The sequence below is a fragment of the Macrotis lagotis genome, chromosome 5 (genome assembly GCF_037893015.1).
Source record: "Macrotis lagotis isolate mMagLag1 chromosome 5, bilby.v1.9.chrom.fasta, whole genome shotgun sequence".
NCBI classification, from domain to species: domain Eukaryota; kingdom Metazoa; phylum Chordata; class Mammalia; order Peramelemorphia; family Peramelidae; genus Macrotis; species Macrotis lagotis.
This window is the reverse complement of record NC_133662.1, coordinates 59212120-59231249: the sequence shown is the minus strand read 5'-3', so window position 1 is coordinate 59231249 and position 19130 is coordinate 59212120. Positions and strand designations below refer to the sequence as shown.

Sequence of the window (19130 nt, the reverse complement as noted above, 5' to 3'; positions counted from 1 at the left end):
GAATCAGAATAATTCAGTGTCACAGAAACCAAGGGAAGACATTGAGATTAGAATACCAAATGGTTAATTGGGGGAATTTTGTGAAACACAGTGACCCCATCTTGTGACTCAATTCTGGAACTAGTTTAGTTTCTATTCAATTATGGATCTCTTTCAATTTCTGTCTTAAGAGAAAACTTTATTCAATTGTGGTGACTGAGGGAAAACCTAATTGCATGGTTTGAAGCTAGCCCTGCAGGACTGGGAAACTGAAATACATCTCCCTGCTGCTTAGAGACCATGAGCCACAGACTTAGTTGACCAGAAACTCATTCAAATCCACATTGATGCAAGGAGTTTTCTCACAGTTGTACATCTCAAGCAACCCATGTATCGTATCTGAGAAGTGGTCCCATATGGATCAGTAAGTTATTGTTTCTTTGTCCCCTTGATTATTTACAGATTTTGGGGAAAGGGGATATAACCTTTTCTAAATTCAGGGAATTTTATCTATTTACTCTTCCCTTTCCAAATGAGAAAGTTATTAATCTTCATCCATTTTGATACCAGATTATCAAATGTTGAAGTGATTCTTTTTTTAATTAATTGGCCTTATTGATTAATTGATTTTAATATATAAAAGTTTTTCACCCTCTGTATCTGAGGTCCAGGCCTAGGCTGAGGGGGTCTGGTCCCACTGGGTTAGAAAACTGGCATACATTGCCTACTAAATCAATATACTTGGAAGATCAAACCTTTGTTTCCTCAGTCACTTCAACTTTCACCTATAACAAAAGAAAGGTAGTCACCTATAGAACTAATGATGAATTAGTTATTCAATACATATGTATCCAGTGTATATTATGTGCCAATCATTGTATAATAAAAGACAAAAGACAATACCTGCTCTCTAGGAACTCATACTCTAACATAGAAAGATAATGTATGTGAAAGATTTTGACTGCACATCATATGGAAAGTTCCCATGGTCCTTGGGGTGAAGTGAAAATATGGCAAGGAAATTATAATAATACTTCTTTGTAAAAGTCATTTTCATTGATAAAATTCTATCAATTTCTGATATTGAATTATTTGACAATTCCAGGGTCTTTGGTGTTGAGAACTTTCATTTTGGGGTGTTTAATAGATGTGACTGTAATATTTGCAGGTACAATTCAAGCAGCATCTCTGTAGGGTTTTTTTCCCCCAGAATATTGGCTAAGAGATCTGTGCTGAAAGCATTGCTAATTTATAGAACCTTAGGTTCAGAGTTCTGGACTACCTTCATTAGATCTTAGGAGAGGTCAAGGTGATGGTGGTGATAGAACTTATCTAGTGCATGATGGTTGCCTCCTTTCTCTCCCTTCAAGAGTCTTGCTTCATCTTGGCCAACTTGCTTGCCCAGAGAGTGGTAGATGGTTGACAGTTGGTAGGGATGTCTAAACATTTCTTCACAGGAATTGCTTCCCTGGATGATGACTGTGAGGGTTAGACTGGAAGGACCTTTTTCAAAGGGAGAAGGGGTGCTTTTATGCTTATAAACTTGTTAATGGAAGTCAGTACAATTACTTTTGCTGGTGGTGAAGAATGCGGACCCTCTCCACAATCATGTCTCCTCTCAATGTTGACCACAAAGGCTCAGCTGCTTTGGGGACTGTTGGTATGGGTAATACTGTAATTCCCAAGGTTCTTGGATTCAGGATCTTGGAATAGTTCTATAAAGCCTGAAGGCAGATGATGGTCAAGGCGTCATTTGATTCATATGGCAGCCTACTTCCCAATCCCCCCCCCAGTTATGCTGATGTAACTGCTCATTCTTTGGAACTTATTTATCAGTCTAATTATTTAATTGGTTGATTAAAAAAATCCTTTCCAAGAGCACACTAACATTTTGCAGCTTATCAATTTATTTCTAATACTCCCTTGACAAGCTTCTAGTATATTGGGGGGTTATGCTCTATATGAGAGCCCCTTGGATAGTGTGAAGAGCATTGGATTTGGAGTCAATAAAATTCGCTAATTTTATTAATTCAAAAAATAGTCATTTATTAAGCATCTTTTGGGCAAAACACTAAGGAGATAAAGGTTAAAATATAAAAAAGTCCTTGTTTTCAAGAATTGTAATTCCAGAGGTAGACAGGAGTTATAGGAACTGTTCATAGATAAGATTAGATTTGATTATGAAAAGGAAATATGTGGAGTGCACTCCTTTGGATGCATGTAGGCTGAATTTGGAAACCACCAAATAGTCTACCTAATATTGCCATCTAAATCAACTTAATATTTCATGTAATATTTAATTGGAATGTTTGGGGATGAATAGAAATATTTAGGAAAGAGATTCCATTTTCTGGAAAATGGACTTATCTTGGTCTGGTGATGAACTTTTACTCTAGAAAGATATAAGCAAGCCCAACTTCCCTATGTCTTGTTTCATATGGAATATTATGTAGATTATATATTCACATTTGTTTCCATCACCTGCACTTAGCATAATATCTGGTAAATGGTAAAATACTTAATAAGAATTCCTGTCTCTGCCTCTCTTTCTCTTCTATTATTTGAATTTATCTTTATCTTTCTATGTTTCGTTTTCTCCCCATTCCAGTCCATTTTCCATTGAGTTACTAAAATGACTTTCCTTAAGCAATGTTCAACCATGTCATATCTCTAATCTAGTAGTTCTCCATCACTTCATGAATCAAATACAAATGCCTTGTTTGGCATTCAAAGTCTTCATAACCGAAGTCGCTACCTTTCCAGTCTAATACGTTATTCTCTGTCACAAACTCCTCACTCTGGTGACACTAATGACCTAGATGTTTAATGAATAAAATAGCCATCTCTGTATTCTAGACATTATTTTTAGATTTTTGGCAAGGAAATGGGGTTAAGTGGCTTGTCCAAGGCCACACAGCTAGGTAATTTATACGTGTTTGAGGGCGGATTTGAACTCAGTACTACTGACTCCAGGGCTCTATGCAACTGTGCAACCTTGCTGCCCCAATTTTAGACATTTTAACAGATTCTCCTGCATACCTCTGAATGTTTTTGCTTCTTGTCTTTATTTCTGAGTTTTCTTCAAGTTCCAACTTCTACAGAAAGCCTTTCCAAACTCTTCTTAATTTTAGTATTTCCCTATGTTAATTATTTTTAAATTATCCTACAAATAGCTTATTTGTATTTATTTATTTGTTTTTTTTCCTTCACTGGATTGTGAGCTCCTTGAGGGCAGGGCTTACTCTGCGTCTTTTTGTATTTTCAGACCTTAGTACAGTACCTTGTAAATAGTTGGTGCTTAATAAATGCCCTCTAATTGACTGGTCTGTAACTAGCTTCTATTTGCATCTATCTCTCACCTCTAGCTCTACTTATGAGTATATTGTTCTCCATCTATTTTTTGTATAATTATATAAAAGTCTACATCTGGAAGCTAAAAATCCCTTTTGGAATTTTTCTTAAACCCAATAAAAAACATCTTTTTATGTTAGAGGCTGACAAGTTAAAGGAAATGCTTGGCAAAGTGGTTTCCCCATGAAGTTAGGAAATGGGATTTATGTATTGGTTAAAATTCCCTAATATTTTTTCTTTTCCTTCAACCCCTAGGTTGGATTATAGATTCATTAATATTTGTCCAGAGAAGACAAAATTCCAGACACTCTTCTGAGGGTTGTTTGGACTCCTGAATGGATACTTTAAACTTTGATGCTCTATTATTTTGACTTCTATTAATAGGGATATTCAAAATCAATTAAGGAGAGAAGAAAAGAAACATATAAGGGAAGACATAAGGGATTCTGATTCAAAGAAATTGAATTCTAAAATCTTAGACCACAGTAAAGAGGAATCTGAGAAAGGATATCAGAAATGTCTAAGAAAGAGATCTAGATTTCTGAGTGGGACACAATTCAGAGAACCTGCCCTGGCAGGGTGTGGGGTGTCAATGCAGTTTGAACCTAGAAGTACTTCTTACTTCTAGAACCCAGGCAGAGATAGAGTACTGTTCTCCTTGGAATCAGAGTAGAGAAAAAAGAACTCAGGCTTGGATTTGGAGGAGAAACAAAGATGGGGAATTCAGAAGCAGTAAAGTATTATAAAGGCCTGATTATTGTTTGCTTCTTTGTTTCCTAGGAATACCTGAACCTTAACGAATGAGACTGCATATTATGAATATACTGATCTAATACTTTCCTCTCAAGCTCTCTTTACACTGTGTGCAAGGCAGAATAGGAATGAGAAAGGAAAAAGCTATAGTTCAAAAGGTTCTTCCTTCTCCCCTCCATGCATTTCCTCCTCATCTATTATATTGCTTTACAATCTTTGATTTTTTCTTCCCCCCAAATTGTTGTGGCTTGCTCCACCTTGGGGCCCTAACAGTGATGAACTCCCTTTCAAAGGGGAGCTTAGAATGAGTCAAGCCACACTGCCTTATGCCACCAGATCAATGTTATCACTGCTTAGCTTCTACATATATATACTGTTAGGTCTTCCAGGGTAGAACAAAGAAAATGAGGGAATGGGGTATGCACAAGCAGTGTATGTTGGGGGGGGGTGGTAAAACACAGCTGTGTCCAGTGCCCTTGGTCTGTGGGGCAGAATGACCAGCTCCCAAGGACTCCAGGGCACCTTATCTCTCAGGGCAGCATGCCAGCTCCTGAGACTGTCAAAGTGGTGGGCCGTTAGAATAACTTGTGTTCCCACACCAAATCACATCTTTTCTCAAACTGCTAATGTGTTTCCATTCCAAACTACCTCATATTTATTTCATATATATGCCAGGGCTTGGCTCCCCATATCTGAATCTCCTAGGATGGAGACATACATGGAAGAAACATCAGGAACCTGCTTCTGGGAGAAAACATCTTGTGCTCCCCTACCCTTCCTGTATAGAACTAAAGAATCAAGTGGAAGGATAATGTTATGCCTCCCTAGAGACTCCAGAGGACTATTCTGAATTGGGGAACAGGGACTACATTCAAAATGTACTTCTACCTATTTATTGGGGAAGACAAATATTTCCAAGAGGAAGAAAACAATCTGGTTTTGATCTATGTTCTGAACCTAATTAGAATTCACATGGAAAACAACAGATATCTACTTCTGGTATCTTCTCCTATCCATTTAGGTGATCTGGGCATGGTCCAGACTTGTTATATATGGAGGCATTGTCTTCGAAATGAAAATGTAAATGTGACTGGATTTGTGATTTCATTTGTATGGGGTACTCCCAAGTGAGGAAAGATTTGTGAGCCTTCTCTGCAATTTATATATTTTCTTAGAGAAGGGTAAATGACTTCTTTAGGGTCCCACAGCTAATATATGTTAGAGGCAGACTTAAATCCCTAATCAATGGTTCAGAAACCAGTTTTCTATCCATTACACCAAGTTGCCTCTCTCTAGAATTAAAAGATTTTTTGAGTGATTGATGATTGATTGATTGGTTGGAAGTCAGAAAAAGATTGAAAGTGGAGTTGTCTGTTGCAGGCCTGCCTTAGGAGTTCATTTCTTCATACCTTTACTTGTAAATCTGAATAAGTCCTCTTTGTGTCTTGATTCTTTGAGAGATTAGCACTAAGGGGCAGGTAGGCAGCATAATGGATAAAGCCCTGGAAGCAGGAGAACCTGAGTTCAAATCTGTACCTCAGACCCTTAAAAATTACCTGTGTGACTTTGGGCAAGTCACAACCCCATGGCCATTCAAAAAAAAAGAGCGATTAATGCTAGATTACTTCATTTTTAAATACCTTAAAATCGTACATTTGGTGCAGGAAGAGATAGTAGGTATTATCCAATTTTATTCCCCTGTTTTTTGTGAGAGAGTCAGGGAATCAAAACCAGTTGAAGTTATTGTCCAAAACCACACTGTTGTAGACATGGAATTTGAATCCTGAACCTGTAGTTGAAATTTCTGTGGACAAAGTATCATCTTCAGTGTACTAAGGCAAATCCATTAAGTCAAATGAAATGTAGAGCAGATCCTGTTCTTTCAGGCTCAAGTAAAAATCATCATAAAAAGGAATTTATAGTGCAACTAATTGCTGACTCTCAAATGATAGATATGATTTTTATTACTTGTTCATAGACCTAAAGCTGGAAGCAACTTCAGAGGTCCTCCAGTTCAGTTCTCTCCTTTTACAAATGAGGAACTTGTTGCTAGAAGATTCTACAAATGCTTTGTTTCTGGTTTTCCTGAGCTTAAGTCCTTTTTGTTCTACAACAGAAAATTAAACAGTCAACTTTGGCAAAGGCTTCCACCCCCAAAAAAGTTGTGATGAATTAGTCAATTAATTTCTTTAAAAGGAATTTAATTATGTCTTCAGTGAATTTTCTAATAATCCAACTGTTAACAGCTAAAAATAATCAGAAGAAGCAGGAGAAAAGACTTTATTCTACTGAGGAAAGAATGTTGATGTTGGCATTGGCATTAAAAGACCTGAGTCCAAGATTTGCTTCTGTCGCATAAAGTCTATGTGACAAATCACTTAACCTCTCAGTCAATTCTAAGAGTTTACATGATGATAGAACTAACTATATTCATGGAGTTTATCCCTGGGAGCATTCACTCCTGATGAAATAGAACTATAGATCAAGAAAAAAAGAATAAAAAAGAACCTAGAGAATTATTAAAGTGTTAGTGCCAGGACAGACAAAAGGAAACTAAAATTGATTCTTCTTTTTTTCCTGGAAGCTATGTGGTTTGGTAACTATTAGTGATGGTTTGAGTCAAGAGTTTAAAACTTATCACAGACATTTACCAATTTTGTGATCCTAGGCAAGTCATTTAATCTTTTTTAATTATGTTGTGACTTTCAATTCCAATTCATATGTGTATACATAAAACTTGTAAGCCTTATGGAATTTAAATACACACATATAAGTATATATCATGTAATTGTTTATGTATTATAACATTTATATATACATATTCCATTATATTTATAATCTTACTAAGATTATACATAGTTCTTGGTTCAGTGTTACAAAGAAAACCAAATAAAAACAAAACTGGGTATTGAAAATAGTTAACAATTCAGTTAGTTGACTTGGTGATTAAGTATCTTGGCCTTTGACATTTTACTTTCTATTGGTTTATTATTATTTTTAATTGCTGTTCTTCCATAAAATATTAATTTCTTATTAGATAGCCAGCTCTGTTCATAGGTGGGTTTTTGTTGTTGTTCATAGCATAATATAGGTTCCCATGGAGTTAGTGCTGAATATAGACTTTTGAGTCATCCTGGTGATCAGTATGAAAACTTTTTGTGTTTAAGTATATGCAGGGAGATGGTATTATTTTGATGAAGAAAGCTACATAAAAGAGAGTAGAATATACATTTCTCGAAGGAGGTAATATTATATAGGAGAAATAGTAGTAATAAGTAAGTCAAGGACCTAAGTTCAAATCCCACTTCTGATATTTATTCCTGTGGGGCCTTGATTCAGTCATTTAATAAGCTTTCTGGGTCTCAGGTTTCTCAAGTGTAAAATAAAGAGGTTGAACACGATGACCTCTGAAGTTCCTACCAGCTCTGGACCTATCATTCGATGAGGGAAGGAAATGCTTTATTTCTTTGTTTCTTTGCTTTTTGCTAAGAGAATGTTTCATTTTTGAAAAATTTATTTTTCCAAAATGCAAATGAAGATATTGCTGTTTATCTTTGTTTATATACCCAGCATCTTACACACACAGTAGACTGTGTTTTTGTTGTTCATAGGATGATGAATTTGGAACTAGAAGGAGCCTTTAAGGGTTTATAATAATACCCCCTCTGTCAATCAATCAACAAGCATTATTTTTTTTTAATTTTTTTATATTAAAGGCACATTTATTGACAGCTGAGTTGTGACCTCCAGTGAGCCTGCTGAGAAGTTTGGCAAGAGGGCTAACCTTCTGTTCATTTGTCACCTTATTCATTCCAACCAAAAAAGAGTGTAAAAACCCTCAATGTAGGATATGTGTTGGGGGGGGGGAGATAAGGAAGAGGGGGGATTCCAGGAAAAGGTAAAAATGCTAATTGGTTTAATAACCAGAAGATACTTCTCAATAAGTACTGGTGCTTAACCCATGGATGAGGAAACTGAAAATAAAAAGTTATGAGGGGCACCAGCCCTAGAGTCAGGAGGATCTGAGTTCAAATCCAACATCAAATACTTAAAAACTATCATTTGTATGATATTGGGCAAGTTACTTAACACTATTGCCTTACCAAAAAAAAAAAAAACAAATCCAAAAAGTTATGAGCTAAAATTATACTCAAGAACTCTGACTTCAAAGGCCATGTCCTTTCCATTTTGTCATGGGTAGTCAGTATACTCTACACATATTATAACTAAAGGATAATTGATCACCTTTGTCTATATATATTTGTATATACATATATATATGTATATATATATATATGTTTATTACCTAATATTCTGTTCAAGATGGTTTGGCAAACAAACACCCCCTTCTTTTGATATGCCAGTTTTCTCTATATAATATGTGTTGCAAAATCTGTAATTGTTTCAGGAGGACAGAATAGAAAGTGAACCAGATGCTTTGAAGACAGCCCCCAGATTTCAATATTCAAAGCCTTATATCCGCAAGATTCAATATTATGACTTTTCATATAACATGAAATATTTTGGCAATTGGACAACTGGGTTGTCTTTTTATTATTAGCACACTCAAACAGCAGTAGAAAAACAACCTTCCATTTGTTTCTTACTGAGATTTATTGTTTTGAATAATGCCACTTTTCAGAAGTGTACTCATGTGCTCACTTAGACAGGCTGACAAAGTGAAAACTTGTACGTGAGGCGATGTACCCTTTGGGCCATTCTTTAAGACATATTTAGTGCAGTGACAAGTCAAGTTAAACATCAGCAACAGAGAACAAAGCCCAGTCTCCCATTCCCATGATCCAGCTCCTGCTCTCCACCACAGGACCTGCAATAGCAATCTGGCAAAACATAGAACACAGATGGCTACCAACTGACGTGAAAAGTAAATTTTATTAAACATGTTTACATAACATGAGTTGGAAGTTCATTTAAAAGCACAGGGGAGTGTTAAGACAAGTGGTCAAAATAGAAAGATACTACCCAATTGTACTTAGTCAATTGTTGGCCACTAAGACAGAACGGACTCTAGTAATAGTGCACCAATGCTTCAGCTTTTCTTGCTCAGCAGGTTGAGCAGTAGTCAATCTGTGCCCGATGGAATGGTGGGCAGATAAGTCTGGCATGTTAAATAATAATTAATAATTCACTCGGTGCAGGCAGTATGTCTAATGGATTAAAACCTAGTGTGTACACAATTTCTACATGTGTTACAGCCCCACAGTAGGAATCTACACCAAAATAATTTATAAGAAGGTTTGGTCCGAACTACATCACGTTTTCCTTAGGGTAAAAAATAAAGTCCATCTATAGACATTTTGCAACCAGACTAAAATGACTAAGTCTGGCTAAAACCTGCCAAATGTCTATAACAAAAATGGATGGCTTAGATTTCTTGGTTATTTCGGTATAGTAATTAACAAGCAAACTGTACAAGTACATGCAACATTCAAGCCGACCTACGTGGAGCTAACATACATTATTAAATTACCTTTTTGTTTCTTTACTTTTTTATTTTTTAACAAAACATGCATGCAGCTTTGAAGAGTTCCAAGACATGCTGCTCTATCTGTGTGATCACAAAATTGAATGGCCCATAAAAGGAAGGAAAAACCTATCAATGCACCTGCACGGTCTGCAGTTGGTAGCACATCACAAGGGAACGTCAAGGCCAAGAAAAACTCAAATGAAGAAAATGCAAATTGAAATTGGACATTTTTTTTCTCAAAAAAGTAAGATATTTTGTCTTTAAAAAATCAAGCTTTGTGCTTGCATCAATCTCAAAGAAATGTAAACTAAAATTGGATAAAAACATTAGTCAAGTGCAGAATATTTCAACTGGAATTCCCAGTAGAATATTGAACAGCCCATACCATGCTCTATCCAGGGCCGACAGGTGTGTCTGAAGGGAGACACAGCAGAGAAGCCTGGGTATAGCTGAAAGTGTCATATGCTTAATTCCATTTCTGATCAACATTGCGGGACATCAATTGTATAGTTCCTATACATGAATATGATAATTCTCTCTTAGACATTAGAAAGAGAACAGTATTAACAAGAAGTGGTTTCAATGTCAGAAACAAAGATTAAGCTGTTGCAGTCCCCAGCCTTGGTTGCAGATAGGTTTCTTCAAAAGTCTTTCATGCAAAACATAGACTTTTAAAAAAATTTTTATGCTTTGTCCAGAATGCAAAAAAGAACAGTAGTGCTTATCATGTTAGGAGGGAAACACTCTGGCCTCTTGATTTGCTTTGGGTTTCTACACATAAGACTTTGAAGAGCTGATACTGGAGGGGTGGGGGGGAGAAAGTGGGGGTGGGGTATATGAGACCCTTGATTGATATCACCTTGCCCAGATGTTGCATACTTTGGGGGCGGTGCTGACAGAGAGGTTCTGTAGCCCTTTATTGGTGATCTGGGAAAAAAGATAGGAAGGGTCTCTATTTGCATGATGAGGAGGACTGTTACAACATGGGTGAAGAGAGGGTCACACAGCCAAAAACTAGAGGAAGTAACAAGTACAGAAAACACTGCTCAAACACCAGGGGAAATAACACTGCTTGTAATCTGGGTAAGAATGTGAGAATGTGTATAACACAAGATTTTCCACAGAGTGAGGGCTTCCAGTTTGTTCAATTGTGTGTATTTGTGTGTGTGTGTGTATGCGTGTGAATTTTAAATTTCCCCCCTCCTTTTAAAATTTTATTTTGCTAACTGTTAGAAGCATCAGTGACTTTCACTAGCAAATTGACTTTTTTTTAACTTTGTAATTTGATAGATGCCCTTGATCTGTCATTTGAAGCCAGGTTTAAACAAACAATTCAGACATATTTTTGGATAACTATTACAGGTAAAACAGAAGTTGATTGTCTGTCTCCAACAATGTTTTTGATCACATAATATCTGGTTTGGGTTATTATCCTGAATTGGTAGCATTTTACTTAACTAGGAACCATTCTCTAAAAGTTCACTATGATCGAATACAAGGAGGCCCAGTTGAACTTTCAAGAGATGATTGGGAAGCCCTACGAGTCAAGGGTGCCAGGGTTGGGTCCACCAATGATGAAGGCGGGAACAATTTGTACCATCCTATTACCATGCTGGACAGATCAAGTTCCTCCAGAAGGATCTGAGCTACACCCATGAAACACTTATGATCCATTCGCCCATAGTCCCCCCAGACGATCACCTGCAGAGAGAGAATGATGCACAAATCATAGAATTAATAAAATGCCAAATGCCACCTCTTTTCATGCTTTTAAGTGGGAAAGTAAATTAAAGGAGAGTCAGTATGAATGGTAGAGAAAAAACCATCATAGACTTAAAAATGGTGATCAAGGAGTTTTTAGAAATTCTAATATGTAAGTAGTCATTTTCCTATCAATTTAGAGATTTTTCAAGTTTAATTTAAAAAAGAATACTTATATTCCCTCAACAACAATAATTTTTCTAAGGAAAGGAACAAGCTGGTGAAATGTTTTTTAACTGACATAACTCTAAGATCTGAACAAATCTGAATTACCAGAATGATAATTATAGCTAACATTTATATAATTTTAAGGTTGATATTACTCCTAACATATATAATCTCATTTGGTCCTTTCAACAGAAAGGATACAGGTACTTATTACTATGCCCATTTTGCAGTTTAGGAAACTGAGGTCAAATAAGGTTAAATGACTTGCTCAAGTATCAAATAACTAATTAAATATCTGAAACAGGATTCCAAATTCAGGTCTTCCTGACTCTAGGCTCATCTACTGTACCATCTGTTGTTGTTTAGTAGTTTCTGTTGGATCTGACTCATAATGACCCCATTTGGGGTTTTCTTGGCCAAGATACTGGAATAATTTGTCATTTCTTTCTTCAACTCATTTCATAAACAAGGAACTGAGGCAAACAGAGTTAAGACACTTGCCTAGAGTCACCACTAATCAATATCTGAGGCCAGATTTAAACCAAAATCCTCCTGACTCCAGGGTCAGTGCTCTATCCACCATACCACCTAGTTCTCCACCGCACCATCTACCTTCCAATATAACTGAACAACAATAATCTTAATAAGAGCTAGCATTTATATAGTGTCTTATTATTTTCAATGAACTTTGCAAATATTCATTTTATCTTCATTATTTCTGTCCCCATTTTACAAAGGAGAGACCTGAGACAGTCTCAGGTTAACTGATTTTCTAAGTATAACATGGCTAGAAAGTTCTAGAATTGAATTCAGACTCTCCTGATTCCAGGAAATTCTATCTACTGTGTCACTTAACTGTCCCTATAATTGATTAATTAATACTGATATATTAGAGACCTGATTGTTCATTTTCATAGACTGATAGGATATGGGAGTTAGGGTGGGTTCTTAACAGATCATCCAGTCTAAATTCCCACCTGATAGACAAATCCACTTAATGAGATCCTGGATGAGTATTTTGTTGATTTTAAAATTTAAAGGAATTTTTTTTCTCTTTTTCATGAAGTGACAGTCCTCTGCATTTCTGGACAGTCTTAATTGGTATTTGAACATTGGAGTAATTAAACATTGGTTTAATTTCCGGGTACTTCATGGTCTTATTAAATTATATATTTAAAGCTCTTAGTATCAACAATTAACTTTTATATAACATGTTTTGGTTAATAAACCACTTTCCTCTGAAGAACTCTATGAAGTAGGTTAGTTATTATCCCCATATTACAGATGAGGAAGTGGAGCTTCAAAGATGCTGACATGCTGATGGTCACACACCTGGCACAACCTTTATAAAACTTCAACCCTTTGGTCCTAAAAATTCCTTTTAACCCCAATCAATCAATCAGTCAGCCGATATGTATATGTAAAGTCATGACAATGGACTAGACATTGTGATAGAAACCTAAGTGAAACAATCCCTGTATTCACATAAAGAGTGTGTGTGTGTATATATATATATATATATATGTATATATATATATATATATATATCTTATGAATGTATACATTTACATAGATGCATACATACCTAAAGCTGTATGTACATATCGATATCTATAGCTATATAATACATATACTTATATATTCAAAAGATATACAAAATAAAACCAAGATTTTTTTGGGGGGGGGGGATACTAGCATTTGGGATCATCAGAAAAGACCTTGTAGAAGATGTTAATTATTTTATTTGTGCTGAATTTTGAAGGAAACTAGAGGTTTTTAGAAATGCATAAAGGAAGATGTCCATTCCAGCCTTGGGGAACATCTTATGCAAGGGCATGGAGGCAGTGAGTGGATCTGTTTTGTGAAGAAAAGAAATGCCAGTTTGACTGGATTATAGAATAGTTAAAGGGATTATAGAATAGTTAAAGGGGATTGAAGTATAATAAGACTTGAATTATATTATATATATATATGATAGAATAATGTAAGGGGATTAAATTATAATAATAAAGTATATATAATAAAATTATAATAATAATGTATAATAAGATCTGAAAGTGTGCCAGATTGTGAAGGAATCTAAGGACCAAAGCAGGTGGATTAATCCTGAAGGTAGGAAATCACTAGAATTTATCATCTAGGAGATTAACATACATATTGACCTGTATGCTAGCAATATCACTTTGATTTGAATTGAAGAGGGAAGAGATTTAGGGCCGGGAGAGTCATCAGGAGATTACTACAATCTAGGCAACAAGAGGTAAGTCCCTGAAGAAAGGTAATGGAGAGTAGGGGACCAACTTGACAGATGTTTTGGAGATAGAAGCTTTGGCAACTGACTGACTGAAGGTCAAGGAATTGAGAATGACTTCTAAGTTGTGAACCTGAGTGATTGGAAAGATGGTGGTGTTATCTATAGGAAAAAAGGGATTTTAGGAAGTGGAATGAGTTTGAAGAAAATAAAAGATGTTCTATTTTTGAACTTCTTGAATTTTGAGATGTCTATGGCATGGACAATTTGAAATGATTTTTTAAATAACATCACTAAAATGGATTAATTTGCAAAATTTTCAAGCAATTAAAACAAGAAATTTGATAAAGCCATAACATGTAGTGATTCAACAGAAGTGGAATGTCTTGAAGGCTACATTTTGAGACACTGATTAAAGCAGACAAATGAGAAGATGCACTTAAAACTATGGTCAAAGATTACACAAATGCAGTACAGATTTGGTATTTAAACATTGGAGTAATTAAACATTGGTTTAATTTCTGGACACTTCATGGTCTTATTCAATTATATATTTAAAGCAATCTTATTGCTTCACACACACCTCTCTGTGGTGGGAGCCAAGAAGAATGTAGAAATGATCACTTTTAACTCTTTAATTCTGAATGTATATTTACATTGAATGATATATCTATACATTCATACTTGCATTTATATATATATATATATATATATGTACTTGAATGATAATAATAGCTAAAACTTATATGGATTTAAGGTTTGTATTACTCCTTAAATATATAACCTCATTTTTTCTTTCTATACATTTATTAAAAAAAATAAATGATTACTTACCTGAAGAACTTTACCCTGTGGACTTTCATCAAAAACCAGGGATTGTTGATACAAGGGATCAAGGGTTTTTCGGGCAATTCTTGTTTTTTTCTTTGCTATGCAGGCTCCATTTTCCAAAAGATAAACTTTAACATATGGAGCTGTGGGAAAAGAGATTCTTATGTGAATGAAAAAAGGCTTAAATGTCCTTTGAAGAACATGAATGTTAAGTGATCAAGTATTTATTGAGACTATCATGCATTTTGCTATGAAAAAAACATTTCAATGTCATTTCATATTTATAATAAACTTAAGTAAATAGAAAAGAAAGTTTTGGAGCTCAGGACCCTTTCAAAAATTTGGATGCAAAACTGATCTTGTATGTGGATTTCAACCCTGTTCTAAAATGAGAAATTATTAAAATGCTAGATTAAATAATAATTATTATTTGCTTAATCTATGCAGAATATTAATTTTTAAATTTAACAAATATCTTCATTTATTGCACAGCAATGTTGTCTTGTATCAATTAATTAATAGTTCTACTCACCAGGTGTAGATTTGGAACCAGGTTTTTGAGTGAGACTTCTTGCTCTGATGACTTCCACTTCTAATTGACCCTTTTTATCCTCCATTCCAATCTGTATATCACCTAAAAAGGTAGAGATAAATCACATTGTTATTGCCTCTTTAAAAACTCTTCTATCTACTCTATATAGGAATGTTCTAGGATACTAATTTAAAATTTATCCTCTCCTTAGGTTGTCCTAGGTTGATATCTATTTTGCTTTGGATCACACAAAGGTAATGATATATTGTTTATGAGTAGGATGCAATTCTGGAACCTTTGAAGAGACTAACAAAAAGTTAAATAGGCATAAAACCAAATGTGATTCTGGCTAATACTGAAGGAGAGAAGGGATTAACTAACCAGCTGCATAGTTTTCTTACAGATAGTTTGACAGGTTCACTCATGCTGGAATTTGATATAAGGGAAGGACCAAACTAAGGCTATGATTGCTTTTTATTTTGCTTGTTATTTTATGTTGAACTTAATTCTGTTCACTGGATTGAATGCACCTTTTCTTAATACACTAAGTGAACTAAATAAAAGATTTAAATGGTGAGAAAAGTTGTTTTTAATATAGATAGCATGATGAAGAATCATCAGCCTTATAACCAGGGGAGAGTAAAATCTTATATATTGGAAGGGACTTCAGTAACCACCTTATCTTACTCATTCTTGAAAAAGTATTCCTTCTCTGTATATATTCAACAAGTATTCCTCTATACATGCTGACAGGTGCTCCTCTTTATATACTTAATAATATAATAAGTAGCCTCTAGATTACATGGAAAACCTTCAATAAAGCAGAGTGCACTACAATTATCAGGAAGATTTTTTTCACTTTAAGTTTACATTAAACTTCTTTGGGACTTCTATTAATTGCATTATCCATTGATCCGATCTCTGGAAACCTAGAATAAATCCCTTTGGTAGGTAACAACCATTCAAATATTTGTAGACAGCTATCAGGTGTTCCCCTTCCATTCAAAATTTTCTCTTCTCCTAAATACTCCTAGTTTATTCCACTGATGTTCACATATTATGAATTTGTAGCCCTTCATCTTCCAGGTTGCTTCTTAGAAGTTTTCCAGCTATTAGCATTCTTCCTAAAATGTACCTCCCAGAAATGGACAATATCATCATTGTCCAGAATAAATACAGCCAAACTATCACTTTACTCTTCCTGAAAGCTAAATATCTCAAAATGTAGCCTAAGATTACATTAATTTTCTTGATTTATATTTCATACTATTGATCTGAATTGAACTTAGGGTCTCCCCAAATCCCAGATATTTTCCAAATAAGCAGCTATCTAGCCATTATCCATTCATTTTTCAATTGTGCCTGACTCTTATTTTCTTGACAATGACAGTGGAATGGCTTGCCATTTCCTTTTCCTGCTCATTTTATTAATGAGGGAACTGAGAAAAACAGGATTAAGTGACTTGTCTAGGGTTGCACAGTCAGTAAGTGTCTGAAACCAGATTTGAACTCAGGGCGATGAATCTTTCTAACTTTAAGTCTAGTGCATCAATCTAATTACCTCTGCTAGCTACACCTCCCTCATTTTGGACTTGTGAGCTTAAATTTTTAATTCAAATGAAAGAGTTTGCTTTGGTCTCTATAAAGGCAAATATGTGGCACAGTGGAGAGAGCACTGGACTTGGAGTCAGCAAGACTCATCTTCATGACTTCAAGTCTAGCCTCAATTAGTAGGTGTGTGAACCTGAGCAAGTCATTTAATACTGCCTCAGTTTAAATGATGCTAAATTTTTTTAATCCAAATGTAAGATATCACCTTTTTCTTTTAAAATCACATTTTATTTGTATATTATTACCAATACTTCCCAACTTTGTCACTAGAAAAATTTTAGAGCATTCTATCTATCCTTTCATTTTAAAAATAAATAAAAATATTAAACAACACAGAGATAAGTACATACTGCTAACATGCTGTTTACTGGAGTGTTCATGATGAACATGCTCGAGTTATTATAAGGTTTCTGAATACTGAATTGATCCATTGTGGATACAAAACAGTGATGGGAAGAACATGAGAAGCAGCCTTACAAAGGTTTGGTTTTTTTAAGGATTTTTTAAAATAGTATTTTATTTTTTCCAATTATAGGTAGAAACAAATTTTAACATCCATTTTTTGCATTTTTTAAATTTTTTCCTGGTTACATGCAAAAATAAGATTCAACATTTATTTTTAAAACCTGGAATTCTGAATTCTTTCCCTTCCTCCCACTTCAATCCCCACTATGAGAAAGCAAGTTATTTGATATAGGTTCAAAATGTGTAGTCAAGAAACACATTATCACTATAGTTATATTGTAAAAATAAACATAACTCCATTTCCTCCAAAAAAAAGAAACTTCAAGAAAAATAAGTTAAAAAAATGTATTCCTCAATCTCTATTCAGACAACATCAGCCCTGTCTTGGGATGGATAATTTTTATCAAAAGACTTCAGAGTTCTCTTTTGTCACAGCATTGCTGAGAATGTGTAAATAATTCATAGTTGTTCATCCTACAACACTGCTATTATTTGTATATAGAACTTTGCATCTACTTATGCAAGTTTTTCACATCCTCTTCATCATTTCCTATAACAGAATAGCATTTCATTTCAATTTCATACCACAATTTGTTCAGCCCCCAAGTGATGGACATCCCCTCAATTTCCAGTTCCCTTCCACCAAAAAAAAAGTGTTTTTTAAAAGATTGATTATTTTACTTCCACTGTGATCAAATTTCAGTGTGTAAAGATCTGATTATTCTAACTTTGGGAGAGTTTGATACAACTGGTTTATCAACTCTTTGGCACTATAAACCTGTTTTGCCTTCTCAACACAATATATTTTTTTTCAACTGATATCCAGACCAGAATTACTAGCATTGTTTGCTGAATCTATACATAAGAGCTTAGTATAGATTAATTAGATAACTATATACATATATATATAAACATATAATAAAGGTGAAATCATGGTTTTAGAATATGAAGGTAACTGTTTTGCTTTAGTTACAAAACTGAAGTAGAGAATCTAGGCAGAAAATTGGAGAGAGCCCTGAACTCAGTAATCAAATACTTTTTTTGATGGGGATTTTTACAGCTTCAAAAGAAAATCCTTTTTTGGGATTCAACAATCCCAAGGAGTACTGAAATATACAAAAACCATGATCATTGCAATTACTTTATGCTCTTCTTGAAGTTATTTTCTTTTGATGTGATTTTCATTGATATATATATGTATATATATACACAAATGAAACAGTTATCCCAGGCATTACTCTTACCCATAGCAGGAGTTGCTAGTGTTTGCCGTCCAACAAGCTGAGCTGGTCCTAGTCCATCAAGGAAATCACTAAATTGACTGTCAGCTCCCAATCGGACCCCGGGAAATATTAGGCTGCAAGGATTGTGAAAAAAATTATAAATAAAAATAAAGTAAAATAAAATAACCCACTTTATTAGAACACATTTTACATATTCCATAATTATTTTATATAAAACACTGAACTTCTCCTATGTATATTTTATTAACACATAAATTAAACACAATAGTTCCATAACTGTTCTGATTATCTACATGTCTTCTCAGAATAATTTTTTATGTAGTTTCCTAACATAATAGCTATTTTCAAATATTTAAAAGGTCATGTCAGGCACAATGGCATATATCTGTGATCCTAGTTACTGGGGAGGCTGAGAGTGGCAAATCTTTTGAGTTTTGGAATTCTGAGTTATAATGTGCTGAGTTGATCAAAAGTCCACACCAAGATTGGTATCAGAATGGTGAATTCCCTAAAAGCATAGGACCACCATGTTGCTCATGGAGGGATAAACCTATACTAATCAGAAATGGGGCATGGACAAGGCTCCTGAAACTGCAAGAAAATCGGAAAACCTAAGCTTTTTAAACTATTTTTTAAGTATTTAGAAATTGTCAAATGGAAGATCAATTCGACATGTTCTCTTTAGGAGCAATGCTC

The 19130-nt window shown here is 34.7% G+C and overlaps 1 protein-coding gene across 3 annotated transcripts in view; it reads right to left on the bottom strand.

Moving 5' to 3' along the window:
• Nucleotides 1-8709: 8709 nt before the first annotated feature.
• RIMS1 (regulating synaptic membrane exocytosis 1) overlaps nucleotides 8710-19130 on the bottom strand; it is a 658456-nt gene continuing 648035 nt past the window's right edge. For all 3 annotated transcript variants that reach the window (XM_074237321.1, XM_074237319.1, XM_074237320.1), the window contains 4 exons: nucleotides 18435-18547; nucleotides 15115-15216; nucleotides 14586-14725; nucleotides 8710-11272 (listed from right to left, as the gene is read on the bottom strand). In XM_074237321.1, coding sequence (XP_074093422.1) covers nucleotides 11054-11272; nucleotides 14586-14725; nucleotides 15115-15216; nucleotides 18435-18547 — 574 coding nt within the window. In that variant the 3' untranslated portion in view covers nucleotides 8710-11053. The remainder of the gene's footprint in view (nucleotides 11273-14585; nucleotides 14726-15114; nucleotides 15217-18434; nucleotides 18548-19130) is intronic.